General features: G+C 41.6%; 1 protein-coding gene and 1 long non-coding RNA gene across 4 annotated transcripts in view; one reads left to right on the top strand and one right to left on the bottom strand.

Moving 5' to 3' along the window:
• Positions 1-550: 550 nt before the first annotated feature.
• The window catches only part of si:ch1073-396h14.1 (disintegrin and metalloproteinase domain-containing protein 10), a 34,480-nt gene continuing 7,190 nt past the window's right edge, over positions 551-27,840 (top strand). Inside the window, exons 1-9 of one of the 3 annotated variants that reach the window (XM_035648261.2) lie at positions 551-695; positions 11,271-11,418; positions 11,618-11,736; positions 12,121-12,276; positions 16,850-16,935; positions 17,813-17,935; positions 20,713-20,805; positions 21,307-21,475; positions 26,235-26,398. In XM_035648261.2, the coding sequence (XP_035504154.1) occupies positions 11,345-11,418; positions 11,618-11,736; positions 12,121-12,276; positions 16,850-16,935; positions 17,813-17,935; positions 20,713-20,805; positions 21,307-21,475; positions 26,235-26,398 (984 nt within the window). In that variant the 5' untranslated portion in view covers positions 551-695; positions 11,271-11,344. Of the gene's footprint in view, positions 696-4,412; positions 4,705-9,826; positions 10,093-11,270; positions 11,419-11,617; positions 11,737-12,120; positions 12,277-16,849; positions 16,936-17,812; positions 17,936-20,712; positions 20,806-21,306; positions 21,476-26,234; positions 26,399-27,840 lie in introns of those variants that run through there. The other 2 variants (XM_035648259.2, XM_035648260.2) reach the window with 2 other exon arrangements.
• Positions 16,831-22,335, bottom strand: LOC118318527. The gene is made up of 3 exons (XR_004795746.2): positions 22,198-22,335; positions 22,000-22,038; positions 16,831-16,956 (listed from the first exon to the last, which is right to left on the bottom strand). It is a non-coding gene; the product is annotated as an uncharacterized LOC118318527 (long non-coding RNA).

The following is a 27,840-nucleotide window of genomic DNA, read 5'->3' as shown; positions in this document are numbered from 1 at the left end:
ACAGTATGTGATAGTCATGACTTCACTCTGACATGGTGGTGACACACCAGCAGCTGTAGCTCTGGTCCACAGTTCATCAGTGCAGCCTGGTTCTTAAGCACAGACCTTATAAGGACAAAGTCTTGCTGACTCATTTACTATCTGACTGACTGACTGTTGACAGACAGGATGTTGGGAGCCGAGGCATTCGGTGACTTCAGTTTCAAATGATCCCATAAAGTTCATTATCACCACTCCACACTTCTTCCCCGTCCTTTATTCCTCTCATTTTCTTCCTGTCCCCTCCCACACTTTTATTCCTGACAACTTTTTTCTTTCTCTTCCTGCTTCCTTCGCTCGCCTAATGTCTTTTCTCTTTGTCTCTCTCTTTACCTTGTTTTCCTGTGCGACCGTGCATTCACCTCCTGTTAAGTAAGGAGGTCAGTGGGGATCGCACACAAACACACAGACACACACACACAAACTCACACACACACACACACACACACACAAGCGCGCACACATCTGGCTGGAGCTGGATTTCTCCACTTTTCTGGGAGTGGTAAAAGGAAGGCGTGCATGTGTGTGTAAGTGGGAGTGACCGAAGCAGCGAGGGCGAGAGAGGATGAGGATGGGCCGAGCCTCCAGCTCCAGAGTCAGAGGGAGGAAAGCCCTCCCACAGGAAACCAGCTCTCCACTCCACATGGCCTTTTAAGGTAAAAAACTCCCCAAAACTCTTCTCACCAGGGAATAGGGCTAAGATATAATCACATTTAAAGCTACAGTGAGAGACAGGGAAAAGCAGGGTGGGGGCCAGAGTGGGGAAGGACATCATGAAAAGTTAACAAGAACAAAATACTTTTAATAAGAGACAAAACTCAGATGGAGGAAAATCACCTTGAGCAATTCCTTCTCATTGTGAATCAAACGTGCATTTATTTATAACTGACATTTTCATAACATTTCCCTATCAGAGCATTATACTGGTCATGACTTTATCTTTAATGACCTGCTGCACAGAGATGAGAAACCTAGTTGTCTTTCTGCTGTCTGAGTCATGTTAGACAAGAGGAGTGTGGGAAATAGACCCTGTGCATTTCTTTCACTTGGGAAAAGGACCTGAAGCAACTATAAACAAAATATGCATCCACAGACTCAGTCATTATGGGAAATTGTTGTGTGTCAAGAGAATTACTCAACTTCCGGACATTCCTGTAGGTTATCTCCTGTGGCAAATTACTGGCAACTCTTATGGATTCAAGATTTTCTCTTTGACATCAGCGAGTGTATTAGGTCTGTGTCTGTGTGCTTGACATGGTGTCAATCATGATGTCTCACCACATTTTAGCATAAATAACTAAAAGCAAACCCAAAAGCGAAATTAATACTTGTACGTCAGCTTGATGAGAACTACATAAAAAATTACAGAAACCATCTGTGGGGAAAAATGTTTTGATGTGTACTGCTGATTTTCTTTTGATTTTCTTTGGCCCATGTACCTTCTGCTGACGAGGAGGGGCAGTGTTTATGACCCATACTGAGTTTGAATGTTGAAGCGTTTGGATTAATCAGAATTTATAATAAATATATACAGTACATAATCATTGCTCATGCGCAGCAATCCCACCACTCAAGACTGTAATGAGAGCATGTCTTGCACCATATATTCAGTGTTTATCGCCCCATCACAGTCATTCATGAGAGAGGCGCTGACAGGGGGAGAGCAAGGAGCAGAGGGGAAATAAACAGCAGAGGGGAAATAAACAGTGGATCAGATCCTCTATGCAGCGTCACATTCTGTTCACTTATTTAAATTATCAAATTACATTCATTTAGCCGACACTTTTGTCCGAAGCGACTTGCAGTAAGTGCATTCAACCACAAAGATATTATGCAGGATGTATGAATGAATTCCCGTATTTCACCATTAAGAAAAATATTGGCATCTCTAGCCTCTAATTTCTCCACTTTTATTTGCAAGCTGATCATTAACTTACCTGTCTGTCGGTTGGTGATGTTTTTTTTCAAGTTATATGCTAAAAACAGCTGCCTGCTGCCGCTGCTGGAAAAGAGGTCAATGGGGCTGAAGCAAAACAGTAAAGTTGTGGTCCGTAAAACCAAAAAACAATTAGCTAAAATGGGCTATAAAGCTCCATAGAGCTGAGGGGAACTGCAGAGCTGAGTAATAATTCTCTGAGGGTTTTATCACTGCAACTGTCAAAACGGCCGCTCAAACATAGAGACTGGAGTCATTGTTCATAAAAGAAAAACATTGATTACAGCAGCTTTAGAAGTAAATTACATGCTGCAAACACCATAACATTGTGCAAATACAAGCATAAGTATGCTTCTAAGGATGTACCCTTATTTTTTTTATGCACACAGTATTAAAATAGACCTCGTATTGCTCTAAATGGTGTATTATTCAAGGACAAAGCTGTTACTATTTAAACAAAGCTGTAGTGCTGAGGTTATCTAGGAGCTACACTCAAGAGCCAATGCAGAAAGAATGCATGACGTGATCCCGCAGCCGCTCTGCTAATAGGCGGCTGATAGCTGCCAGCATGGCCTAGCTGAGTGAACCATGATGTGCCCTCACTGCCAACATAGTCATTAGAGGTCAAAGGTCATGGTATGAGTGCTCATCAGACATTAAACAAAAACAGAGACGAGAGCACGTGAAGAGGACACGGAGACTGTGTCGCATCACTTGCTGCTGCTCCGTTGTTACAGTTGTTTCTCAGTCTGAGTCAAGCTCCTTAGGCAGACTCTAGTCTTTACTGTAACACCCTCTTGGCTTGGCCTCACTTTCTCAAAACCCAGCAGCTCATCCAAAACACTAAGGCCTGCCTTGGCTTTTACCTCCCCCCATTCTCTCTTCACCCTCCCCCTGTGTCCCCTGCACTGGCTGCTCACATGCAGGTCTGAAAACCTGATACTGGTACAAGGAACTGCCACAAATGTGCAGACCACAATGAGACTCTCCACCTCTCCAGCGCTCCATGGGCTCAGTTTATGACTGCTGGCTGCCCTGCAGCAACCTGGACATCACTCCACCCAGCCTGGCCTGAAATGTCTTCCCCTTTCGTTTTTCCCAATGTGGGACTGAACTTCCCACCCACGTCAGGCCGGTAGAGTGACTCCCTTCTTTTGTAAACTTAAATGTAGTCCCTCTCTCTGCAGTGCACCATTTTCTTTCTGTAAATCAGACCCAGCGCACCATTGTGATCTGCTCATGATCATACACATGTTCATTTCTTTGCTTATATGTTACTGTTGTGCCAAATACCGGAGTCAGACATTGTGATATTGTGATGTCTCAGTGTAGTTTTACACCATTTAAAGCAACTTGAATTATCAGCCCAATATTTCAAGTGAGACATATATTACACCTACATATGAATGATATGTTGTGCTGTGGGTCATAGTGTGTGTGTGTGTGTGTGTGTGTGTGTGTGTGTGTGTGTGTGTTGGCTGAGAACAGGTCTGTGTCCTTTTGCCTCGCCCACATACTGTGTTGTGGGTTAAACATATGGCTTCATTTAGACAGTAATGGAAGGAGGTCATTTGTCATCAGCAGTGTAAACAAATGAGGACAGCCACACACACACACACACACACACACACACACACACCCACACACACAGACACACTCTTTGGCAAGAGGCGTATGTGTTTACCCAGTCACTATATCAGAGCATCCCAAACTGTTTGTTTTATGATATTTCAGCACAGCTGTACCTGACCAACCATTAGAGAATCACCGTGCATTTATATTTCTACTCCTGCTGAGTTGCACCCTCTCTCCCTCTGTTCCTAGAAGGAAGTTTGCTGTTTTCCATTTGTAGGGGTTTTCCTTTCTTTTCCTCAGAGCTCCACTGCTAGAGAAGTGCTATCACTGATGTTATGTTGGTAGGTATCGCCCTCTTGTGGACAAGCAGAATATCACAATTAAGAAGAGGCGTACAAAGAAGGATCTTTCCCAAGGGGATCAATGAAATATTTCTGCTTCTGACTCTGATTCAGATTTTTCTTGCAAGTGGTATTCAAGTACAATACAGATGCGTTGTAATATATCCAACATGAATTGACTTAAAAACTAGAAAAAAGCAACACAATCTCAACTAGGTCTCAAATCTCCACTTTTGACAACTGCATTAAAATTTATGACCCTCTCCTGGATTTCCTGTGATTTCTATCATTTCATGGTCTAGCATTAAATTAACACTAATTTAAAGTTTTTCATCAGTAAAACTCCCACGCTCAGTTTGTGACAGTATGTTTGGGATGTTTGATTGTAACTTGTGTCCTTGCCTCCTGACATAAACATCTCTAATCTCATCAAATTAGTCTCTCTGTTAGTGTCTCTGTTTTAGTAAAATTGCCTTATCCCCTGTGTTCTTTTCTTGAATTTGTTATTTCCTGTTTTATTCTGACGTCCATGTCTCTGCACTTCCTGTTCTCCTGAGTTTTTGGTACCTTGACTGTTCTTGTGTCTGTTGCCCCGGTGATCGTCTACACCTGTTCCTAATGTGTCTCACCTGTGTCTCGTTACCTCTTGTGTCTATTTAGTCATGTGCTTCCCTTCGTCCGTGTCACGTGTCACTTTGTGTGATGAGTTCCCCGTGTCTGCTGGTTATCGTACCTGTGTCGTATTTCCTAGTGTTTTTGGTTCCCAGAGTTTTTTTTTCTTATCGTGGATTTCTTTGGTTACCTGGAAGACTGGTACGTCTCTTTTTGTTTCCCAGAATTAAAAGCAGTGTCTTTTATTTGCACTGCATGTGGGTCCTGCTCCTTCATCCCGTGACAAGTATGAGATTAGGCCTCTGAGTGGTCATTGGAGGTGAAGGTTTTCTGTGGACAAATGATCAGTGGCTCCATAATCTGGGAATGGCAATGCTTGAGATTAATACTTTTAACTGTCTGAGCTCGATCCTGTCGTATGCGACAGAAACTGCGTCATGTTACAAAAGTCCTGCATAACATTTGATCAGTTTATGCAACTTACGGTTTGTTCTGATGGGAAGCCAACACTGCCACTGTTCCAGGCGGGGCTTCCGTGCAACCGTGGCCCTTTCAGAAGATTTGAAGTGTGGCCTGGAATTTAAGGAAAAAGCAAAGGACTTATTTGTAGAAAAATGTACTTAGCTTTTGATTTGCATTAGTAAGAATGTTTTGAATTGTTTTCCCTGTAGCCAAGGCTTCAAAGAACAGCTTTCAAAAGGGAAAAATTATTATCATTGTTGTGTCATTATAGATAACAAATGGCTGCTCTAATCTGGGTTTTTTTGTGCTGAAAGCCACAGTGTGTATAATTCTTAATGTAATTAGAGCATCTTTTAAATTGTTCGGACTGCTAAAAAAATATTTGTATAAAAAGATCATCCAAGTGAAAACTGGTACAATCTCTGTGTTGCTTTCTGTCCTTTTAAGAGTCAGAGCCACGGGGATAAGCTATTGCATAATGGCAAACCAATTTTCTCTTTAGTAAATAACAAAAGTGCACATACTTTATATCAATATTAGTACTTTATATTAACTCTGTTTGTGTAATGCGAAACAGAAACACTCTGTGGTTGGACACATTACATGAAGTCAAACAGTTCGACACTGATGACTGCCGGTCCTGCATTCTCAAGGTTGTCAAGGTTATTGGATGTGTTTTAGTGTCAGCATTTTGTTTAACTTCAAAGTCATCAACAGTTAATCCTGATGTTAGTTTAATGGGAAGAGACTGTTTCTATCTTTGCTGATAGTCCCTGTAATCTGCTGCCCGAGACCTCGTCTGACTCGTTGTTTCGGGTATCTTAAGTTCCTGACTTTGGGCCTTGAATGGCAAAGCATAATGTTTACTCAAGGTGGGGTGTGAGCTATCTGCTGTTTCAGATATTTGAACTCTGTGTTAACCAGAGTGCACTGTCGCATTAGACGTGGCTTGTCACTGTACCTCAGTGTGTCCTAACTTAATCCACTTGTCAACATTATTAAAAAAGATGATATAAAACTTGTATTGGGACTCTGGGTTATTGTAACCGCAAAGTGTAACAGAAGGGGAAGTGGTGAATGAAAATAAAAAAAAAACAGAAAGCAATCATGACAATTACCTTGAAAAAAAATAGAATAAGCAAAATTATTTTTGCTCAAAACAGACTCAATATCAGCAATTGATTAACACTCCATGCAGTGCTGTAGTTTTATTTTCAGGAGCTTTCTGTAGGGGGAGGCATTGCACTGCTAGTGGACTTCTGCAGCAAAAGTTTGATGCTTCAGCTTGCCTGTTGTCTTTTTCTGAATTGATAGACTGCAACAGAGTTACGCTGTTACAAATATGGTAAACCTTAACTTCCGTTTTGTAAATTAACTGCAACCAGCAATTAAGTCATGTATTTTGCCCAAACAAACTAACATACTGAATATACTAGTTTAAGGATCTTGTTTACAATAAGATAACTCACATATATAACAATAAATTGCATAAAGGTTTTAGGTGTGATTAATCCAACAGTTTGATTACTGCAACTGTTATTTGAAGTCATTTTATGTCACAGTATGCGTTTAAAGAACTACATTCTTCCATGTTAATGGGACAAAGTGGCCACAGTGTTGTGTTAAGAACAAATTGATTATCATGATGGAGAAACATACAAGTGCTAGAGGTCTCAGTGTAAGCTACCAGAGTCGAGGCAAAAGGCATCAGATAAATAAAAAAAACCAGACGGAGATGGATGGCAGTTTGCATATCTGCTCAGCTCAGATCTCTGTCCATGCCTTGAATACAATGCGCTCATTATGGAGTGTGACACAGGCTGGATATTGTGCGCAGCCTGGGCATGAAGAAAGGGACAACTCTGGTTCTTTGTGAAATGGGTCAGGTCTATGAAGTGATTAACAGTTGGCTATGTCAGCAGAAAGATGTGATTTGATAATTCCCATAGCCTATGAACCCCCAGAGAACCAAGGAAACCTGTTAAGGGTCTGCAGTCACACTAATTATCCCATGATCCTTTGTCTGGTACTGAGCACCAGACATTTGTAGGGTCAGATTGGATGTCATGTGTAGTGTTGGTTTGAATTAGCCTCAAATGCAGCCAGAAACCCCCATGGACACATTTCAGTCAAGCAGTGAGAAAACCTCAGGAGAACTTCCCCTCCTGCAAAACCCGAAACAAATCTTGAATGCAGAGCAGAGTCTAAATGTGGACGTTTTTACCAGAACTGAGGTATCAGTTACAGTGGTGTGGCGTAAAAATAATTTATTTTTCATGTGTCTTTGTAGCGTGTAAGAGTTTGCAGTTCATGTAACAAGGATTGAGATTGTGCCATTTGGGAAATGCTTGGGAAATGGGGATAGGTTTCAATTCTTCCCTCCAGACTCCCTGTTTTTTTCTAAACTCTTCCAAATGTTTGAGTGTGATTTAAAATGCTGAGCTCATACCACATGTCAGAAAAGGCTTGTCACTTCACCATGTCATGTCAAGGTCCTAAAATAACTTTTCCGCAACAAAAAAAAGTTAATTACAGGAGAATCAAAGGTTCTACAAGGCCTCTTTTGTGATCATATAAGTTGGGCAGGTGTTGAACGTTCAACAATGTTCAGTTTGTAGATTGCTTCACATGCAAAACCTTAAAATAGGAAAACTGTTAACTTCAGTCTTTGATAACCTGAAGGACATGTGAGTAGACAATTTGGATACGTGCATGTGCATATTTTGGGCAAGCCTGTGCTCAAGGGGTGTGTCTCAGTGTGTGATGTCATGGCTCGGATCCGGGTGATCCCCTCCTGGCCAATCAGTGTGAAGAAGGTTTCTGTAGGAGGCAGTCAGTGGATGATTAAAGGACGGGGGAGATTAAGGTCTAAACCAGGCTGTAAAACACTGACCTGCAAGAGTGAGTTAGCAGTGTATATGTTGTCTGTAGTAACGTTTCTTGCCAGGAACCTGTCTGCAGCAGCCCAAGTGTCACACCTATTAGGTTCATGCAGCCGGGCATGATCCAGCAAAGGCATGATTAGAGCTGTAATAGATGTTATGTGATGTTATGTGATCGTCTTAACGGCAGTCACGCCATATGCATCACAGATCACGGCTTGAATCCCTACAGACCAGACAGGATCAGAGTGCATGGGCATAGTTTTTAAAACTTCAAAGAAAAGAAGAAAAAAAAGAGACTCTGGTATGTTGCATGTTGTGGACTAGAGGAAGACAAGCAGCTACTTTGTGGAAGCAAATTAAGAAACAACAAAAATAAATAATAAACATGTCTATTTGTATGTCAGTGGTGTTCTGATGAATTTGCAAGGGCTTTGTCTAAGTTTATTTTAATATTGTTGGGTAGCACAGCTTCCAATTCATACAATATCACTGTATGAGTCAAAAATTAGTAGCCACATTTGGCTTCTAGAAAAAAACTTCATCCACCTTTACTCACATATGAAAGCATTTACAAGCCAAGTAAATTGGTTTGGTAGTTGTCAACACATGTTATGACCCTGATCTTGGCAAAGCCATGTCTTTGTGTTTTTAAGGCAGTTTTGTCCGAGCCATTTATGATTTTGATGATTTCACAGGAGAAGCTGCAGAGATTTGGTGCAGCTCTGAGTAACTGCACTCTAGTGAAGCAGAAATTTGGAAATACTGTTGGCAATTCAACACGTCTTGACTGTAACTATCTGGAGAATAAATCATGCACTGCTGAACTGCAACAGCACATTATCCAATGAAAGAGATATATACATTTTACAGTTTCTCATGTGACACAGCGGTGACACTGTTATCTGCGAGCCTTTTCCTGGTTTTACATGAATTAAAATTTTCTTTGAACTGTTTAACTTTTGTATCTATTTAATTCTGGTGACTGTATGACTTTTTAAAATTAAGATTTTTATTATTATTATATTAGATATGGTGGCTTTTTTTAAAGTGGCAAAACCTTTGCCTTAATTTACCTCATTCCCAGGTCACATAATGACATATTTCCTCTTCGTATGTTATTGTTCCTCAAAATTACTTTAAGCATTTTGTTAACAAACACCTCTGACACTGTGACACACATTGCTTCCTTCTCATATTTGAAACCATTTTAGTACTTTCTCTACCACACAAGGGCTATAATAAGAAGCGTGGGAGGCCTTTTAATTCATCATACTGCATGAGACATTCGTTATCAATGACATCTGAATGTAAGTTTTCTGTGGTTTTTTTTAGCCAACCATGCATTTTGACTCAAGAGGGCAGAATACAGTATGTTGGTTGGATTGGTCCAGTAGTTTGTTAAAGACGGAGAGGATATTGGATTAATTTCCAGTTTTGTACAGATCTTCCTCGTCCCCAGATGATGTATCATAATGATTTTGGTAATTCTTTTCCCTTTTGAACAAAATTGTCACTTACCCAGAGTCTTTTTTTTTCTCTCTTAAAAAAAATTGAAACTACACTGACGTACATGTATATTGTCTCTACTAAAAATTTGCATGTTAGCATCGTCATTGTGAACATGTTATGATGCCGACATTACAGTAACATTTTTAGCTCTGTGTACTGTCTACCATATTCTACTTTAGTCCACTGTGGAAATGGGGGTTAAATACTTTGAATTTGAATCCTATATTTATACTTTTTTACTCAAATGACAGCTACGACAGCTTATGTCCGTATAATGTTTTATCTTTATCGCGCCATTATTTCGTTAAGTAATCTTCCTCCAGCCCCCCAGCTATCCTTAGAGGATAAACGGTATAAACAATGGATGGATGGATCTTCCTACAACTCTGTTCCAAACTCCTCCTTTAAATGTGCAGATAACTCTTTTTTTTTTTTTTTTTTTTTTGCTAGCAAGTCTGAATATGCCTCTTCACAGTTTCAGTGTTCATATCTCCATGCCGAGCTCTGGCTTGAACTAATTTGTCACATTCCAGTGTGAGACTCCAGGTACGAGGATGGTGAAGAGTCGGTTTTAAAGAGAAAAGGGATGAGAAAGAGACACCGAAGTGGCGAGAGGAGGAGAAAGAGAAAACTGTGAAGGGTGAAGGAAAACAACCCACCAATGAGGAGATCATGGGGGCTCAACAATACTGGCTGCTGTTGTTGTTGGTCGACTGCCGTGAATGGATTTCAGGTAGCGTAGTGGTGGAGTGTGCATATGCGTGTGTGCGTTTGTATTTTAGGCCTGTCCTCACACTGCACCTGGAATAAGTGGGTTGTTTGTGGCTGTGTAGCTGTGTGTATATGTGAGTGGCACAAGTGGAAGTGTGTGTATATACAGTATGGATATGCAGTTTTTAGCTGGTGTTTTGGACTGGCCTCCTCTCTGGACATGTCTCATCCTGTCCTCCCTGCAATGCTGCAAACAGCATTGCATGCCAAACCAGCCAGTGATGTGGGCTCAGGCTTGGCTTACTTAGTTGTGATTAATGGGGTCCACCTATTTATTAAGGGTTTAAGAACATGTGATTCACTCAGGAGGGGCAAGAGTGAGTAAGAACAAACACCTTGAACAAGAAAGTGCATGCTTTTCCAACGAGCCAACACTTTCACTGCTTCCCAAGCACATTAAACAACTTTTGAACCATTTATGAATGACACGAGTTGTGAGTTGTGAATTAAACTGTGAGATTCTCAGCTTCCTGAGGAACTTGAATGGTTGATTGATGAAGTTTGCCCTTTTGTGTCCAATTCAGGAAGTCACTGAACTGTAGCTCACTATGGTAAAGGTTTAATTACATCAAACTTTGCTCCTAAATGTGATTTTTTTTTTTGGGGGGGGGGGGGGGGGGATTTTGGCAAAAATATAAACTCTGCTAATTGGTTCTTTGTCTTTAAAGGTTCTTTGCCACAACAATGTTTTTTGGAGTAGACATAGGAAATTAAAGGGGGTAAAAGAAGAAGTAATAAGCACATGGATTAATTGGGTAGCAGTTCCGCTGCAATGTGCCCTTTCTATTTTTTTATGGATGGTGAGTTATCATGGATGGTACAAAGGTGAACATCAACACAAAAACATTTTAAAGGTAAAGAAGATGTTGATCAAAGCGAATGTTTGTAATGGCAAGTAAGGTTCTGCAGAAAGTGCTGCTTTCTGCTTTAAGACGATAAACCTAAACGGTGAAAGTGGACACTTATCTGGTGTCCAGCTGTGATGTGTGAAGTTCTAATACTATTTATCATCATTTTGACCATGGCGGCTTGTCATACATTCACAACAGATATAAGTGACATGTAAATTAAAGCAGAGACCACCATGGAATAAAAACAATAATAGAACAAAATTCAACTGGGATGTCTTCTTTTTATCAGGTGCTGTGAGTGACATCAGTCCATATATAAAGCATTATGAGGGCTTGTCATATGACAGGGAGGATCTTCACAGGATGCACTTGAGAACCAGGAGAGCCGCACAACCTCAGCACTATACACTGCAGCTGGACTTTTCAGCTTTCCACAGGTAACTTCATATTTCTAGATTAGTATGCGACATTCTTCTGTTTGAGCAAAGTCTTAGTATCTGCTTGAAATCCATTAACACATGTCAGCCATTAGTAAGTGATTGGTTCATTTCTTCTGCTGGTGTTGAAAGGTCTACATACCTTTCGCAACAGCACAAAGCTTTGACCACAGCTGTTTGTGTTTTTGTTTCCTCTCAGAACTTTCCGCTTGCGTTTGAGACGAAATGCAGCAGCATTTTCCCAAAATTTCATGGTGGTCAGTGAAAATGGTTCCACGTCAGCAGACCTCTCCCACATATACTCAGGAATACTAGAAGGTTGGTATGACAAGGAAATCTGGGAACCGATTCCCTGCATTTAAGGCAATTCAACGGAAAGTCTAAATGATTTCACAGGAATCAAAGTGATGAATCGTGAATATAAAAGTAATTTATAATCGCTTAGGTTTGGAGAAAACATTTGGATAAAACATTTGGATGAACCCCTGTTGGTGAAATATAATTAATGATTCATGAAGTGACTGGATTAAATGAGTCAGTTCATCGTTCTCACCTCTTATATCTCTCTGATGTTTCATCGATGACTGACACTTATCTCAGTATATTATCTATATACTCTGTGTCTCGCCTTCTCAGTAATCTCCTATCTCTGCTCATTTCCCACCTCTGTCTGACATGTCATCTCTTGACCTGGTCTTGCAGGTGACCACGGTTCAGTCTGCCATGGCTCTGTGTTACAGGGTCAATTCGAGGGAACCATCCACACAGACAACGGGACTTATCACGTAGAGCCGGTCCATAGATACACCAGCAACCAAACACAGCACCACTCTATTATCTACCACGAGGATGACATGGGTAAGACAACTTTCATCTTTCTCCGTAGAAAAAAAAATCTTGCCTCAGCACACATTTGCAAGCTTCTTTTTGTCATTGTAGTAACTTCAAACTCCCCCCAGTGTCCAGGATAAAAAAATGAACCCTCAATCACTGCAGTCAGACATTTTCCAAATGATATCCCATAACCCCAGCTGCTTTTCCTGGCAAATTTTTCAGGGTAATGGCACAAAAATAAATTCTTTGCTACAGTAGATCTCCCTCAACATTTTGATTAACAGCCATCTTGATGGTCTCTCAGTAAGACAACTACAGTAAAATGCATCTACCCACATTGCTAATCCTTGTTGCAGTTTTTCACATGGTATTTGCAGTTGCAGCTCTCGCACATACGAAAGTTACTATGGGTCAAAGAACTTGCCTCGCCCTTAACTTGTACTAAGGGTGCAGTTATTTTTTCCCAGAGCCTATTTAGAGCTCTGGGGGGTGTTGGGAGCCGTGGGCACCAGCCAAAGAAAAGATAAACCAAGGGTGGTGTGACTTTTGTAAGGGGAGGAGGAGGAGAAATAGGAGGCTAAAATAAGGAGGACGTATCAATGAAACGGGAGGAGGATGATTAAGAGCTGCAGTACAAGGATAGGATTTTCCATATGGAAAAAGGGGGGAAGAAAATACAAAAAAGTGTACTAATTCTTGCAGAGTTTGATGGCCTCTGAGACAGTTTCTATGACAAAACATTTAAAAGAACTCTTATTTGGCTTCAAATTATGATGGTTTATGATTTGGCAAGATGGCAGACATCACTGAGATATGTCAAAATGTTTTGTGTGTATTTTATCTTTTTCCCTTGGCTGTGCAGGCACATTTGCATCTGAATTACAATATTTCCAAGAAAGCTTTTTCCTGGAAACACGGTGCAGTTTGTGCCAAGAACACCCGCCCCCACCCCCACCCCCGTGTTTGTCTTTACGTCTACACAAACACTGTGGCTGGCTTCCTCCCTTCCTCCATATGCCCGCTACCATTCATTCAACCCCTTTCTGAACTGAAGCAAAATTTCACATAACATAATATTGCTACTGACAACATCCTGTTCTTTCATGCACAGGCCATCATATCTGCAGGAAACTGTGAAAAATCTGGCAGATGATATTTGGATTAACAATCAAGGCTTCCACGTGTTAAATTAAGACACGGAGGGCTGACATAATGCTTCCACTCCAGTGTATTTTCACTTCCGTAGATTGAATAAGGGATCTTCAGTCCCCTGGGATGGAGGATGTCAGGAGGGCTATCATATCCTTGACAGGGCAACAAAACTGCCAAACTGTTCCATGCAAATAATAATTCTTAAAAACTTTATATAAAGATATTCTCATGATAACGTAAAAAAAAACGTGTGTGTGTGTGTGTGTGTGTGTGTGTGTGTGTGTGTGTGTGTGTGTGTGTGTGTGTGTGTGTGTGTGTGTGTGTGTGTGTGTGTGTGTGTGTGTGTGTGTGTGTGTGTGTGTGTGTGTGTGTGTGTGTGTGTGTGTGTGTGTGTGTCAAGAGTCAAATATGCACCTGACATTACAGAGCATCTATTTATATCTAACTTCCTCAAACAGAGTGATTTCAGATGTATTGAATTTGGGTTCCCATGATCATTCACTTAGATTTCACACTTATACAAATCTATCACATCCTCAGTTTAACAATCATGTTGATTATTGTTGCCAAATTACATTATACAAGCAGGGGGGATTTGTGAAATATCTTGGGTGAACAGTGATTGAACTTGTGTTGCAGCAGTAATGTCTAAAGGTTATCAGCTTCGATCATTATTGCTAAAGAAACTGTTTCAGTTGATGCATGCATTGCTCTGGACGAGTAACTTTCTAATAAATACATACTAAAATGTGCTATTTGACAAGCACATTTCTATGTTTCTTTCCAAATAAGTACTAAGCTTAACCTCTATGGAGAATTCATGAATTGCGCAAACGGGGAGGATGCAGGTTGACAGAGGATATCTGGACCGCATGAGGAAGAAAGTATCCCACCAAACGTGTGAATCATGTAGTTGTTGGGTTTATCAGAGATGCCATTAGAGCAATTGCCCATTCCTTCCTTAGTAGTGGTGTGCATAGATTCTCTTTACAGAGTAAAACCTCAATGGTTTACAGAGTTTAGTTTTAGTTCTGGGGTCATTTTTCAATGACACTTAAAGGGCACTTAAACTAACTACAGCAGTGCCAGGGTCACATGGCCTGACCAAAGAGACGTGCATGGGGCATTTAGGCAGCAACAGAAATGGAGGCGTCCTTTTAGATCACACACATACACATTCATACACACACACACATCATGGTTGTGAAAATGTTTCTTTTTTTAGCCAGAGTTGTCTGCCCCAAGACGCAAAACTGCCTGACTGTAACAATAGAAACCATGCACAAGAGTCTGATTGAAAATGTTGTATTGATGTGAGTGTGTGGGGAGATTCATGTATTGATGTTTGTGTTGCTGTGGAGCCCTTTCTTAACTGTCATACTGTACACTCAAAACTCTTGGCTGGAAGGAGACCTGAGGCTCTGGCATACATTTTCGACATTCATCTTAACAGTAGAACTAGTTTCCAACAGCTGCACGAATGTGAGTCTTGACTGAGATGACACACACTTTTCATTTGAGAAAATGCTTTTCTTGGCTTGTCTTGCACTGACCCTACAGCAGTTTGTACTGTCAAGGAGCTCGATGTTCAGATCACTTACAGACTTTTGTTCATTTAATTGGAAAAAGACTGAATAAATGATTGTTTCTGTTTGCCAAATTGAGCAACACAGACCAGACACGTTTATGTCTCTGTACGATTAAAGAGAGTGAAGCTCATTGGCAAATAGAGAGAGAGAGCATGGGCTTGCAGAAAGGTCTGGAAATAATTTCGTCAGAGGGTCAACTCATGGCATTTAGGCCTCCAACCACCCACTCATGCCATGTATGGAACGAATTGCAGGTTTGTGATTGGCTGAAGACTTGTTGGATGGATGGTGTGATCCAATCACAAGTTTTCTCTCTCGCTTTCTGTCTACTCATGTCTAATGCAGGGGGATGTACAGTGTTTCACTGTCACCAGTGTTCTAATGGGTCACCAAAACATAGCCTGATTGTGTCACCCTCTCGTTACTGCTCTCTCGTTGATTCTTATATCATGTGACTTAACTGTGGAATTAAGTGTGGAATTTAAAGCTACTTTTTTTGTCTCCATGAATATAAATGGAAGAGTTTGGTTTCTATTAGCTAGCTTCTAAGCTTCTAAGCTATAACCACTGGATACATGTGAATCATATTGTGTTTATTATTTACCCTATATCTATATATTCCCCACAGTTCCTCACCAAAACCTCATACACCCTTTTGCAATGAAATCTTTCTTGCTTCTTGCGATTTTGTGGAGCTCTCGACACGATGGGTCAGTTTTGGCAAATGCAATGCCTTTCATAACTGAAACCCCATCACTGTTGCCTCAGTCTGAACAACGCCGCCATCCCAGAGGTGTTGCAAATCGCAGATGATGACGACGTTGTTTTTGTGAAATCAAACCAACAGACCATTGCGCTGATTTCCACATGTGGGTCCTCTATTCATTAAGTGTCTGACAATGTTACTGTGTGCTTCTGCCCGAACAATAAAGAGCTGGTTTCATATCAGTTCTGCGCTTAGTGTTTCAAATTGTTGTCTGTAAGTAATGAAAAGCAAAGCAGATAAGTTTGTCTGTGAAATTGCAGGCACAAGACCAATACAGTTCTATGACTTTGCTGATAAAAATCCTCAGTTTAGCTCAATTGTACTGTTTGATAGCTTCAATTATACAACCTGACATGTTTCATGAATCAATTTTGGCCTTAAATTCTTTGATTTTAAGAAAGACTGGACGTGGACATTAGCATTTAAAATCCTGATAATAGTCATTTTAGCCTCAAGGAAATCTGTCATCTTCTCTGCTAGATCATCAAGTTCTGAGTGTGTTGAGCAACTGTTAAAAAAAACATGCAAATCTTAAGACGTTCAAACTTGGCGACTTACTATGTTTACAGGAACCTGAAATGTCAGGAATCACATCAGAAACCATCAGAATGAAGCACAAACTATTTTAATAACATCCTCTCTGGTGTATATTATGAGAATATTTATTATTTCTGGCACAGGTCTCCAGTTCAGCACTCGAATCAGTCAATGTTTTCTCCCTTGATTGTTCCCCCTGGTGAAACACACACAGCGCGACACATTTACTATATATAAGTTCAGCACGAACAAACAAGCAGTTATCCAAAGAACAGGCTGTGACCCTGGTCTGCATTACAGTTGTGTTTATTTTTGAGCTTCTCTTACAAAAGTTCCTGTTTGCTCCAACAAATGAACGGTAGTGGGTTGAAACAAACCACGTGTTAGATCTTCCTTCAATTATTTGACCACCGTTTAATGTGGGACACAAACGTCCACGTTCAAATGCGTCATTGTGGCTATAATAAAAAGTTCCCTATCTGAATTAACATGCTCAGGCACAGACTTACTTACCCGTAGCATTGTTTGCCTGGCTGTCTTTGTGTTTCACTAGTCCTGCCACCCATCAGACCTGGCCCTGATGGATTCTGCGGTGCAGACCATCTGAACGTCCTCGCCCAAAACCTCAGACCCAATGAGGTAGGACAGTCCAGACATCACCTCAGTGAAGACACACACACAAACACATTCATTTATTTTTTTCTTTCCTTTACTTAAAAATGTCCTCCTCTGCAATATCATTCACAGCCAATTACCTCCAAACCAGGAAACATTTCTTGGAGGGAATTCACCGATGTGACAGGTTCATCTGTTATAAGTGACCTTATTCATGAGGGCACTAATTCACTCTGTCACTTTTATTTAGCCTGTTTGGTCATCAACAGGCAATTGATAGAATAAAGTGTTTGATACAAATAACATGGCATGGGGCCTTAAGAACACAGAGCTGAAGCCGCTTTTTTGGAGGCCAGATTTTCATTGGCAAGGACGTTGAGTTTTTTATTATAAAATTTTATAATGAGGTATGATGGAATAAACATCTGCTGAATCTATTTAGCTAATCTCTCCCTTGGGTGCCCTATTTGTTCTTAAAAACTAGGTGGCGGTCCCAAAGTCCATTGTCAACACTGGCTGTCTGGACATTGGTATGGGTCCATTTTGAACAACATGCCTGCTGGTGGAGATCATTTCCACTGTTTGATCATGAAATGGTCTGAACAGATGTTGTTCCCAGTGGAGTGTCCAAGTTGCGTTCCGTGCACAACACGCCTCGTCTCCTGTCTGGACACTGGTATCAGTACAGTGTCAACAGATGCCCTCACGCAAACTGTTGCGATGTTTTGAATGTTTGAGCTTCATGTTCCACCTGAAAAATGAGGTCAAATGAATCCCTAATCCTGAGGAGAGGTTTAAATACATCAAGGTGACTTATTTAGGTTATTGTCATAAATCTTCCTCCTCCCATCAGACCAACTCCCCTCATGTTGTTCCACATTTTGTCACTTTTCATCCACAGAAGGCGGCAGCGAGCCGGACCAGGAGGACAGTCGATGAGTCAAAGACCAGCTGCCTGCTTCACCTCCATGCTGACCACCTCTACTACAAGAGGTTCAAGTCTGTGGAAGCTGTTGTGGCTCAGGTGATTAGATTAAATCTATTTCCTCCAAGCACCATGTGTCTCAGTTTCAGGCCTCAGAGAACACAGTGTACACATGGAGCCTCAGAACACAACAGGATTTCCTCGGCTGATGGTCGAGCAATACTTGCTTTGTTTACAAACCTGTGCCTGAATCTAGTGTCCTGTATTCAGGATACATGCTGCTGCAATCAAAGGTCAATCGATGTACTTTTTAGTGCTAAACTCTTATCTCAATCAAACAAATTAAACTGTGGCAGCAGTATCAAATTAATCAAGTTGTTTCCGTACAATAAAAACTAATAGATTTCGAAATGTATCAGATATTGTTTGGCTCTAGATCTAATTGAGAAAAAGGGGCTCTTGGGGCTTGAAAACTTAAGCAAAGTTTATTTAATATCAAGTTTCTCCTTAAAGGAACTGACCCAGTATGAGCTCTGTAAGCTCAGAGGAGTCTATGATCAAATAATAATCAAATATCCCTTGTGAAATATTTCAGTATTTCAATGTTAAACTTTGATTCAGCCAAGGCGGACAATTTGGTCCCATAATTACAAACAAATAAATGTACACTATATATGAAGCTGTTGCTGCTGCAAGGCTAAATAAAGGCCCTAATGCCAGGCCCTGCTCCGACGCACACAGCTGTCATGGCATAGCACGCAGCGTGAGCCGAGGGGAAGTTGAGAACCTTCTTGTTCTCCAAGAAAATGGAGTCCCAACGTTTTACCAAAATAGGCTTCATGCCAAATGTAAAGTCCTGGCACAGAGCCGGCAGCACCTCCTGTTCTTTCCTTACGCTGAACCCAGCAGCGAAGTTGTTCTTTGAAGCAACAGACATTTCACACCAATGCCAAGCTGGAGCCTTGAAGGTAGACTCATGTAAAGGCGGAAGAGGTTTTGTACAAAAATTGCCAACACACTGTTTTGTGTTGCCTTTTGAAGATTTAGTGAGCTCCCTCTCGCATTGAATACCCTCTGGACTCTGTGGTGGTTTATTACATTAAAAATGTCAAACCCTTTGCCCTGTGCTCTTGACCGCTGACCTTATTTGAACTGCAACATGACTGCACCGGCTCTTAACTTCACTGAGGAGGGGTTGGTATATTGAAATCTACCTAAGTAACTAGTCAAAAGAATGTTCTTTTATAGCTCAAGTGAATTTACTAAGTCAAATTTAATGAAAACATTATGGTTTGAATAAAATGATCTTGGTTTTAGTGTCAGCTGACCTGCAGTGAGTTCACATTGAAGTGACAAACAGTAAATGGACTATATTGTACTGGGCTCTGTTTTCATGATCCAAGCCTCATGTTCCAAAGCGCACGACTCAAGTGCACTTAGTGTGTCAAGAGTGTCCATAGCCATTGTTGCTTGTTTAATGGGGGAAACGTCTCTGTGCCAGACATACTGCTCAGAAAGGTTGTACGTTGGTACCTAATTAATAATGCATGTGTGTTTTGGGCAGAGAAAGCTACAAACCAATATCTCAGGTTGCACTTGCACCTTGGCGGATTGTTCTCATGAGGGCGGATTTGCCAGGTAGTAAGACCTAACACTTCTCTGCAGCGGAAACACCTTCACTTGGTGCTCCAACAGATTATCTGTGGGTCTAATCTGTGTACATGCTCTGTGCACCCACCTATGTATGTGCTTATAACTACCTTGATAACGCACCATTAAATTCAGACCAGGTTTTTAGTTGGTCAATCGCCCTTTCCCTTTCTGCTGCCTAAAAGCAGCTGTAAACATGTGGCAACAATACACATATATATACACCACATGGTATTTCAAAACAATCACACTCGCGGCCTCTCAGATTGTTGCCAATGCATTTGCCACGTAAACAACGTGGGCAATGGACGGGAAATTGTCAACTGTCAGTCTGAAACTGCAGACACTTGTGCTGCCCTTGCCACCTATCTGCGCCGGGTGTAAGTGGAGCCCACTGTGTTAAATTTTGAATGCCTGTTGGCAAGCTAACATTGGCTCAATCCAAAAAGAATGATTTAATGTCTGTCTGTGTTGAAGTTTCCAAGCCTGAACAAAGCTTGGGCCTAGCTGTCGAATTAGATATTGAGTTTAGCCACATACCGTTTTGAGATTCGAAAGAAGTAAAACTGACAAAAAATACCTTTTTAAATTTATTCTAAATTAAAACAACTTTTATTCTCCCCAGCTCTCCTTCTGCTGTCCGTCCTCTCGTCACCTCAATTCTTTCCACCTTTCACGCTCTAAACTTGCTGTGATGCTGCAATGTGATCTTTGAGTGTAAATAGAAAAAAAAAATCCTTGTCAACCACTGCTGACCTTTTTTTAGTGTCTCGTGCATCCAAGGTGTCAACATTTACATCTACAGAAATGTCCCAGCAGGCCCTCCTGTATTTCCATTTCCTGCTGTATAGATTAAGACCTTCGCATGTGACTGGTTTGCACGTGCTTCACTGAATGTGTGACCGGCTGTGCCACCCACTATGGAAACAGCCAGCGGATAACCTGGATTTAAAGATTACCTGACATGGTTCTTTTAGAAATCATGAGCAGAACGCGATCAAAGATGTATGATTTTGGCACCAGAGGAGGAGTAGTTAAAAAACAGTCCAGTGTATTCCTGAAAGGACTACATTATAAATTCCTTCTTGTGATTGTCAAACCCCTCTGCCCGTTATTGAGCTGTTGCTTGTCACCAACCTCAGCCACCTAGTGGCTGAAAGATCAGAAACAGGAGCATGATGATTTTTCAGACCGTTTTCTCACATGTAGGCCGATATCTCTCTCAGGTCGCCTCCTACATGCAAGCTGTGAACGACATCTGCGACAAGGTGGACTTCGACGGCATCAAGCTGATCAACTTCAAAGTCAAATCCCTCAGTGTAAGATCCCTCTGTACTCAAACAACGGCAAGATTGTCCCAAATCTTAACTGACAACCACAATGCAAACAGTAATCCTGTCTGTCACACATCCAATTCTTTTTTTTGGGGGGGGGGCTTTTACCGCCTTTAATTTGAAAGGACAGCTAGGTGAGAAAGGGGAGAGAGAGGGGGGAAGACATGCAGGAAATTGTCAAAGGTCGGATTCGAGGCATAAACCTCGAAGTATATGTGTGCCTGCTCTATCCACTGAGCCACCCCGGCCACACACATCCAATTCTTTATCCACAAAACATCTCATGACCTCCTTGTTAACATGAATGGGCTTGTTTGGAAAAGGGCATTGATTTAGATAGTTAGGTTAGTCCATTGGGTGTCAGACTGGTGCCCATACGTCTTCTTCTACCAGTGAGGGGAAAAAATGTATATAAATGTGTAATTTATATCCTTGTCTCAAGTTAACTCATTCATAGACATTTGATCTAACACTGTCTTTCACCAGGTGATGACTGAAGAGGATAAAAACAATCCGCTGTATCCTCTGTATATCGGGCCTGAGAAACTGTTGAGTCTTTTCTCTGAGAGCAACTGGGGCAACTTCTGTCTGTCCTACCTCCTCACTAACAGAGACTACAGCGGAGTGCTGGGGCTCGCCTGGGAGGGCAAGGCGGGTGAGTCTTTGTATTTAAGTATTTCTCACCGTGCTTCTCCTTTTCTGGCTCCCCAGTTGCCAAATCAATGTGACTTATTTGACTCATGAAAGACGTGAATGACCACAATGCACAATGGATGTCAAGTTCATTCATAGTGTCCACCAATGAGAGGCAACAAGTTGTTCAGACTGCAGTACAAATGCATGTAAGCCAACCTTAGTTTTCCTGGATCAGATGGTGGTGTTGTGGTGCACAGAGATGCAGGAATTGCAGGCCTGTTATGCAGCCAATGTTTTGGTTTTAGAGACCATAAACAAAACGTGAGCAAACTCGTCAATGAAAAATCCTATGTGAGTTGCATATAAATCTGCCTCAGCCTCTGCTGGTAGACTCATTAGGAAACCTAATTAATAGCATGGTTTTAATGCCTTGTTGTAAATTATGACTAATTATTTTTCATGCGAAACCAAAAACACTATCACATTTTTGATGATAAAATGAGAGAAGCAAGTAAGCTACACACAACTGCCCTTTAAACTCACATTCCAACTCATGTTTGATTCCTGCATGACATCTTCCCCCTGTAGGAAGTGGGGACATATATTATCACTGCAAGTCAGAGCAAATCACAATGTAATGTTATTGGATTTCTGTGATAACATTCATTTGAATAATGTGCAGAACCTGATTTAAGGTCTGAAACGTTGAGCAAAATGTCACAAAACTTTCATTCAACTTACGTTTACAGTCAAGGTTGTGTTGTTTGATCACCTTAATGCACAAATTCAGATTAATATACTATACAAGAGAACTAAAATCAACCAGTGTGAGTCTGCCAGGTCTGGTTACAGACTCTGTGTGGTTGTGCTGGAGGAAGCTGGTAACATATTTGGGAATTGTCGTGGTAGGAGGTTCTTCTTCCTGGTGTCTATGACATTGTCTCATACGTGGCTTTTGATTGGCCAAGCTGAGAGGCGTGAGAGCAGACCACCACAATGTCATGTGATTAGGGCACACTGAACCTTTGACACGCGCACACGCACGTCTCACACACACACACACACACACACACACTTGTCTCTATAGTTGTGAGGACAACAATTGATATAATGCATTCCCCAGCCCCTTACCCTAACTTTAACCACAACACCTAAATGCCTGGCCCTAACCCTTACCCAAAACACAGTCTTAACCCTCAAACAGCCCTCTGAAGGTGTGTCAGAAAGTGAGGACTGGCCATTATGTCGTCACTCCATTAGATCTGGGCTCAGACTGGTCCTCACAAAGATATTTGTACAATTAACCACACACGCAAACTGCACGCATACACAAAACCCAGACGTCTTAGTGAGAATCGGTGACTGCATTCCACAGCATGATTGCCATAGAAACAGCTTATGTGAGAGAAACACACACACACACACACACACACACACACACACACACACACACACACACACACACACACACACACAGATTCATGGTAGCAGTGACATTGTTGTGACTTCTCAGACTCATGTGACTGCCCTAAAGAAAGAGCTGAGCATTAAAAGTGCATAATGATTGACTTGCAGGGAAACTTCAGCAGCTCAATCACCCACTTCCACCAGTTTATCACTTGAGTAATCGTACTAGTCCTTTAACCATAACTCCATAAACTCAAACACCCTGATGCCCCTTACGCAGGGTGAATCGTGCACAAACATGTAGACACACACACAACCCCCATCAGTCACACCAGACTCCTCCTCTAAAGTCTCCAAGCTGTGTGTTCATACGTCAGCGGAGGGCTGGGGGGTTGGGGTCCAACGTCTCAAGGTTTGTCCCCACTAAAATTCCTTCTTCTCCTGAGACTAATTGAGGAACAGGTAGTGATTTTCCACACTGTTTTGTGTTGTTGGAGTTTTTTTGGCCCTCTGGCTGGAATCTGTGTCGTGTCAGTGTAGTTTTTGAAAACTCATGAAGAATAAAACAAAACCAGCGTTACCATAAATATATCTAACCTCAAACTATTGACTTATAATTTAAAAAAATGTTTAATCAAATTTCTAAAGATAGCACGGTCTACTGATCAAAAATCATATGATTCTTTTCATTTAGGCAGACCACCCCATGGCTAATTCCACAACTCTTTTAAACATGTTTCCTTTATGACGGGGTTTACATTTACGTTACATTCAGTCATTTGGCAGACAAAGTGACTTATAACACTTAAGCTTCAGTGCCTGAGGAGATCTTCATGTAAGTGCAAAGTGTTAAATCTGTTCAATTGGACAAGGTGTAGGAGATCAGGTGAAGAAGTGCACAGAAAGTCAAAAGTAACTGCTAGTTAGGCTTGTGAGGGAGCTAACAGTGTAAGGCAAGGAGCTGTTTCTCAGAAGAGATGAGTCTTCAGGAGGTTCTTGAAGATTCACAGGGAACCCTCTGCTCTGATTTCTGCATTTGGTAGCTTGTTCAACCTCAGGGAACCACAAACAAGAACATTGTTACTACGGCTGCTGATGCAACAGCTAAACATGTCAAAACCTCTCAACCTTGTTATCTAAACATGAGAAACGAAGTAAAGCCTGAAGAAATATCAGGAATGCAGCAATTTTTCCTGACAGAATGCTGGTAAAATTTCCAGAAAATGTCAGAGTGAGTCCGTGTGAGATTGCAGCAGGAAAATCAGCAGGGAAATTAACGGCGAGTAAGTGGGTACTCTACACAGGCGCCATCACCGCTCGCCTGAATGTTCGAGAAATGTTCCTGCTGTTGTGAACATATCTGAGGCCGACAATCTCCAGCTGCGTTCTTCATTTGTGAACTGCAAAATCCAGGACATGTCCGGACCCAATTTTTGGGACAGTATCCAGAGTTCATGTCTGAAAACAGCTGAAAAACGTGTTGATCATTACATGATATTACCAGATGATCAGAATATTTACCATACTCCGTTCAACTAATAACACTTCATTGAATTAGACCTCTGAGGAATTCCTGACACATTAAGTCATTTGTTTTCTGCAAATGAAAAGGCAATTACGTCTCACAATAGAGTGGAAATATCCCATTCAAAGTTTGCAGTGGGAAGGTCAGTGAACTCTGCGAAGGAAGAGAGCAGTGAAAGAAAGGATGCAGCTACATTATTTTCAGTACTTCTGGTTGACTGTAGTTTTCTGAGAATTTTGAGCTGCGTTATGAACGGTCAATGCACATGCCGCATCTGTTTTTGCTGTTAAAGGTGATACTGGGACACTGGGACTCCCCCCGTGTGTTTTTCCAAGGAACGGCCGCACCTTTGCTATTGTTTGTTTTGTTCATATTGAACCATGTGTAAACTTGTGTGTTTCCTCCTTATACAGAGTGTGTGTGTGTGTGGATAAGGTGCGAATGATCCAGAGGACTGTTTGTTTCTCCGCACTGTGTTTAGCCAGCGAGCTAATAATAGGAGTCTTTCATTACGGCTCCTTTCGGCAGCAAAGACAAGAAAGGGGGGGGGACACATTGGCAGGACCTCTCCGCTCGTGCTGCCAAAAACCACAGCTCAGGCTTCCAAAGTAGTGCTCTTTCTAGGAAACCCAGCTCCTTGAACCGCCCACCAGGGGGGCCATTTTAGGTCAAAAGCAGGGAATGCTGGAGAAATGCATCCATAATTTTTGATTAACACGGCCCTGGGAGTCGTGCCTGGCACTTTGTGGATACTATATCACTCTCTTTTGGCTTTTTGCATTGAGAAGCACTATTATTAATGACAGTTCCTCTTATTTTCCTCTGTTTCTATTTCTAAAACCTAGGAATCTCATTGTGTTTTCCCTGTTCTGACCCAAACCATTGTGTGATATTAAATGCTCAGGGATACATTAGTCTCCGATTACTGTATTGTTGCTCCCAGCTTCTTTCACCTGACATATTGCCTTTGCTCCGAACCCTTACGCTCCCCTCGCTGTTTCTACAACACCAGAGATAGGGGCACTTGTGTTTCGTGTTTTTCAACCTCCAACCGTCCTTCAGTGCTCCTGGACGTCACATTAACGCCCACTGTGTAACAACAACATGCCAGTGAGAGATCCAGATGCCCATGACTGGTTCCCACAGTCCTCAGTGACACAGGGTGAACGCTGATTTCTCTGAAACAGCGACGACCATATGTACCAGACGTGCACCTCACGAGCCCAACCCCCCCTCCAACATGGTGGTGCTTCTCACCAAGTTGTGTAAGAGGCGTTACATAAAGATACAGCAGCCCAGCCATCCATGTGAATGTGGCCAGCTGTTTGTGATTGTGGGAAAGAATTTCAGGGACATTACGTAAACCTGAAGGCAAAGGAGACCATTGGAGGCAAAATGGCTCCGCAGGCTTTTGATATGAAACCAGAGGAGATCTGCAGTTTTGCAGGTCTGTCTGTCTGTCTCTCTCAGAGGTCAATAGCTCTTCACTGTTGGTTTAAGGTATTTACAGTAGCACACTGTCAGTTATGCAACCATACTGTACCTCAAAGTGACAATATGTAGTTAAGGTATATGTATGTGTACGTGTATATCTTTATACATGAAAGATGTTTATCTCTAGGTCAACAGCTCTTCAGTCTTTCTTTTCCGTTCACGGTGCGATAGCTGTAAAATACATAAACCAAGAAGTGCAGCAAAGGACACATTGCATTTCTCAGACTTTTATTTTTTACATGCTGACCAGATGCTGACCAGAACCTGGATAGGTCACCCATACACAATGACGAGTAACAAAAGAGGCAACCTACCAGCTTCATGTTTATCGTCTCATCTCCGTGTCATTCAGGTAACTGGGGAGGAATATGTTCCAAACACACCACCCTGCGTAACGGCCGGGCGTCCACCCTGAACACAGGACTGGTCACCGTTCAGAACTACGGACATTCCCTCCCCTCTCGGCTCGTCCAGCTAACCCTTGCTCACGAACTCGGCCACAGCTTGGGATCTCCGGTCAGTCGCCATCTTTTGCTTTATTCTCAAAATGCATCCTTTTTCCTTATGCCTGACCCTAATACTCTTCTGTACACCTTAAAATAGAAACCGCATATTATATTCTTTTCAATCTGTAAACCTCAGTTTTACCATGAGGTCATCTAAAGACCTGAATCCTGGCACTGCTTCTCAGACAGTGAATAATGGAACAACACTGGGACAACATTACAACAGCCATGGTGATTTTATTGGACTATAACTGCAATTTGTGCCGTACATTAATAGAATGTGGATGTAATAGAACAAGTCTTCAGATAACACACCAACTCCAACAAAAACCTGACAACGTGAATATAGGTAATGAGGCTCAGATTTGACATTTAGGGGCCAGCTACAAATGTTGTACTGTTCAAAATCACAGAATATACGGTTTTACTCTGAGTTAGGCATTTTGTGTTTTGGTAATTAAAAGCAGTTTATGACCTATAATTAGTAGTGTAATAGTATATGTAAAAAAACAACTTCAACAACATTTAAGCGCTACACAGCAGGCAAGCAGTGTGGGACAAGTTATTTGAATAAACAATTACTCATTACTCTTTGAAAAATAATAACATAGCGGAAAATACAATACTTTTGTTACTTAGCGCAGCATCTTCAAATGATCCCTGCAATAAGCTCCAGGTCTCCACATTCCCACAATGCGTATTCAGCATTTAACACGTGGAAACAAACAAGAGTAAAAAAACAAAGTTGTTCCTCAGGCGCTCTTTGGCAGAGCAGGAAGAGGAGGGGTATCAAAAGCCTTTATTCAACCATGCGCGTTAGTTACAACTCTGCACGATTTTGACATCATTAGGGCAGAAACAGTAAAAACAGATTGTTTACACCTGGTACACTTAATACAAGAAAGTAACAACATTGAAAAATAAATAAAACAACTCTCATAATAACATTATTACCATTACAGAGAAAGAGATGATGAAGCAACATGTTTGCTCGGTAAAAGTTTGAAAAGAGTCTACATCCGTCGAGCTCAGTGTAGTATTTCTGATGTTTGTTAACCTCTGTCCAGTTTTACCCTGAATCCTCTTCGGGGCCTCACCCAAAAGGAATTCTATCACATTTTAATTCTGAGAATAATGGCTGGATGAGACGGTATGGGTTCGCCCACTGCCTGAAATGCAAGCAGCGCTCCTCTGTCTCTTTTCACGCTGCCCTCTGTTATTCACACTTGCACAGGCCAATGAGTCCTGTGAGGTCCCCCTGAGCACATTAGTTCTGCTGTGTCAGACCCTGCAGGCCACAATAAGTTCTCCTGCTGCAGCCTGGTGTCCGGGCTCCTGTGACAGGCATGTCTCATTGTTTCCAGGCCAGACAAGATATTTGAGAGGGGGCTTCACCTGAGATTTGTGGCTTGCATGGTGGACAGCAAAAGGGGTGGGCTGTGCTGCGGAATG

This window comes from Scophthalmus maximus, chromosome 13 (genome assembly GCF_022379125.1).
Source record: "Scophthalmus maximus strain ysfricsl-2021 chromosome 13, ASM2237912v1, whole genome shotgun sequence".
Classification (NCBI taxonomy): domain Eukaryota; kingdom Metazoa; phylum Chordata; class Actinopteri; order Pleuronectiformes; family Scophthalmidae; genus Scophthalmus; species Scophthalmus maximus.
This window is presented reverse-complemented; position numbering and strand designations above follow the sequence as displayed.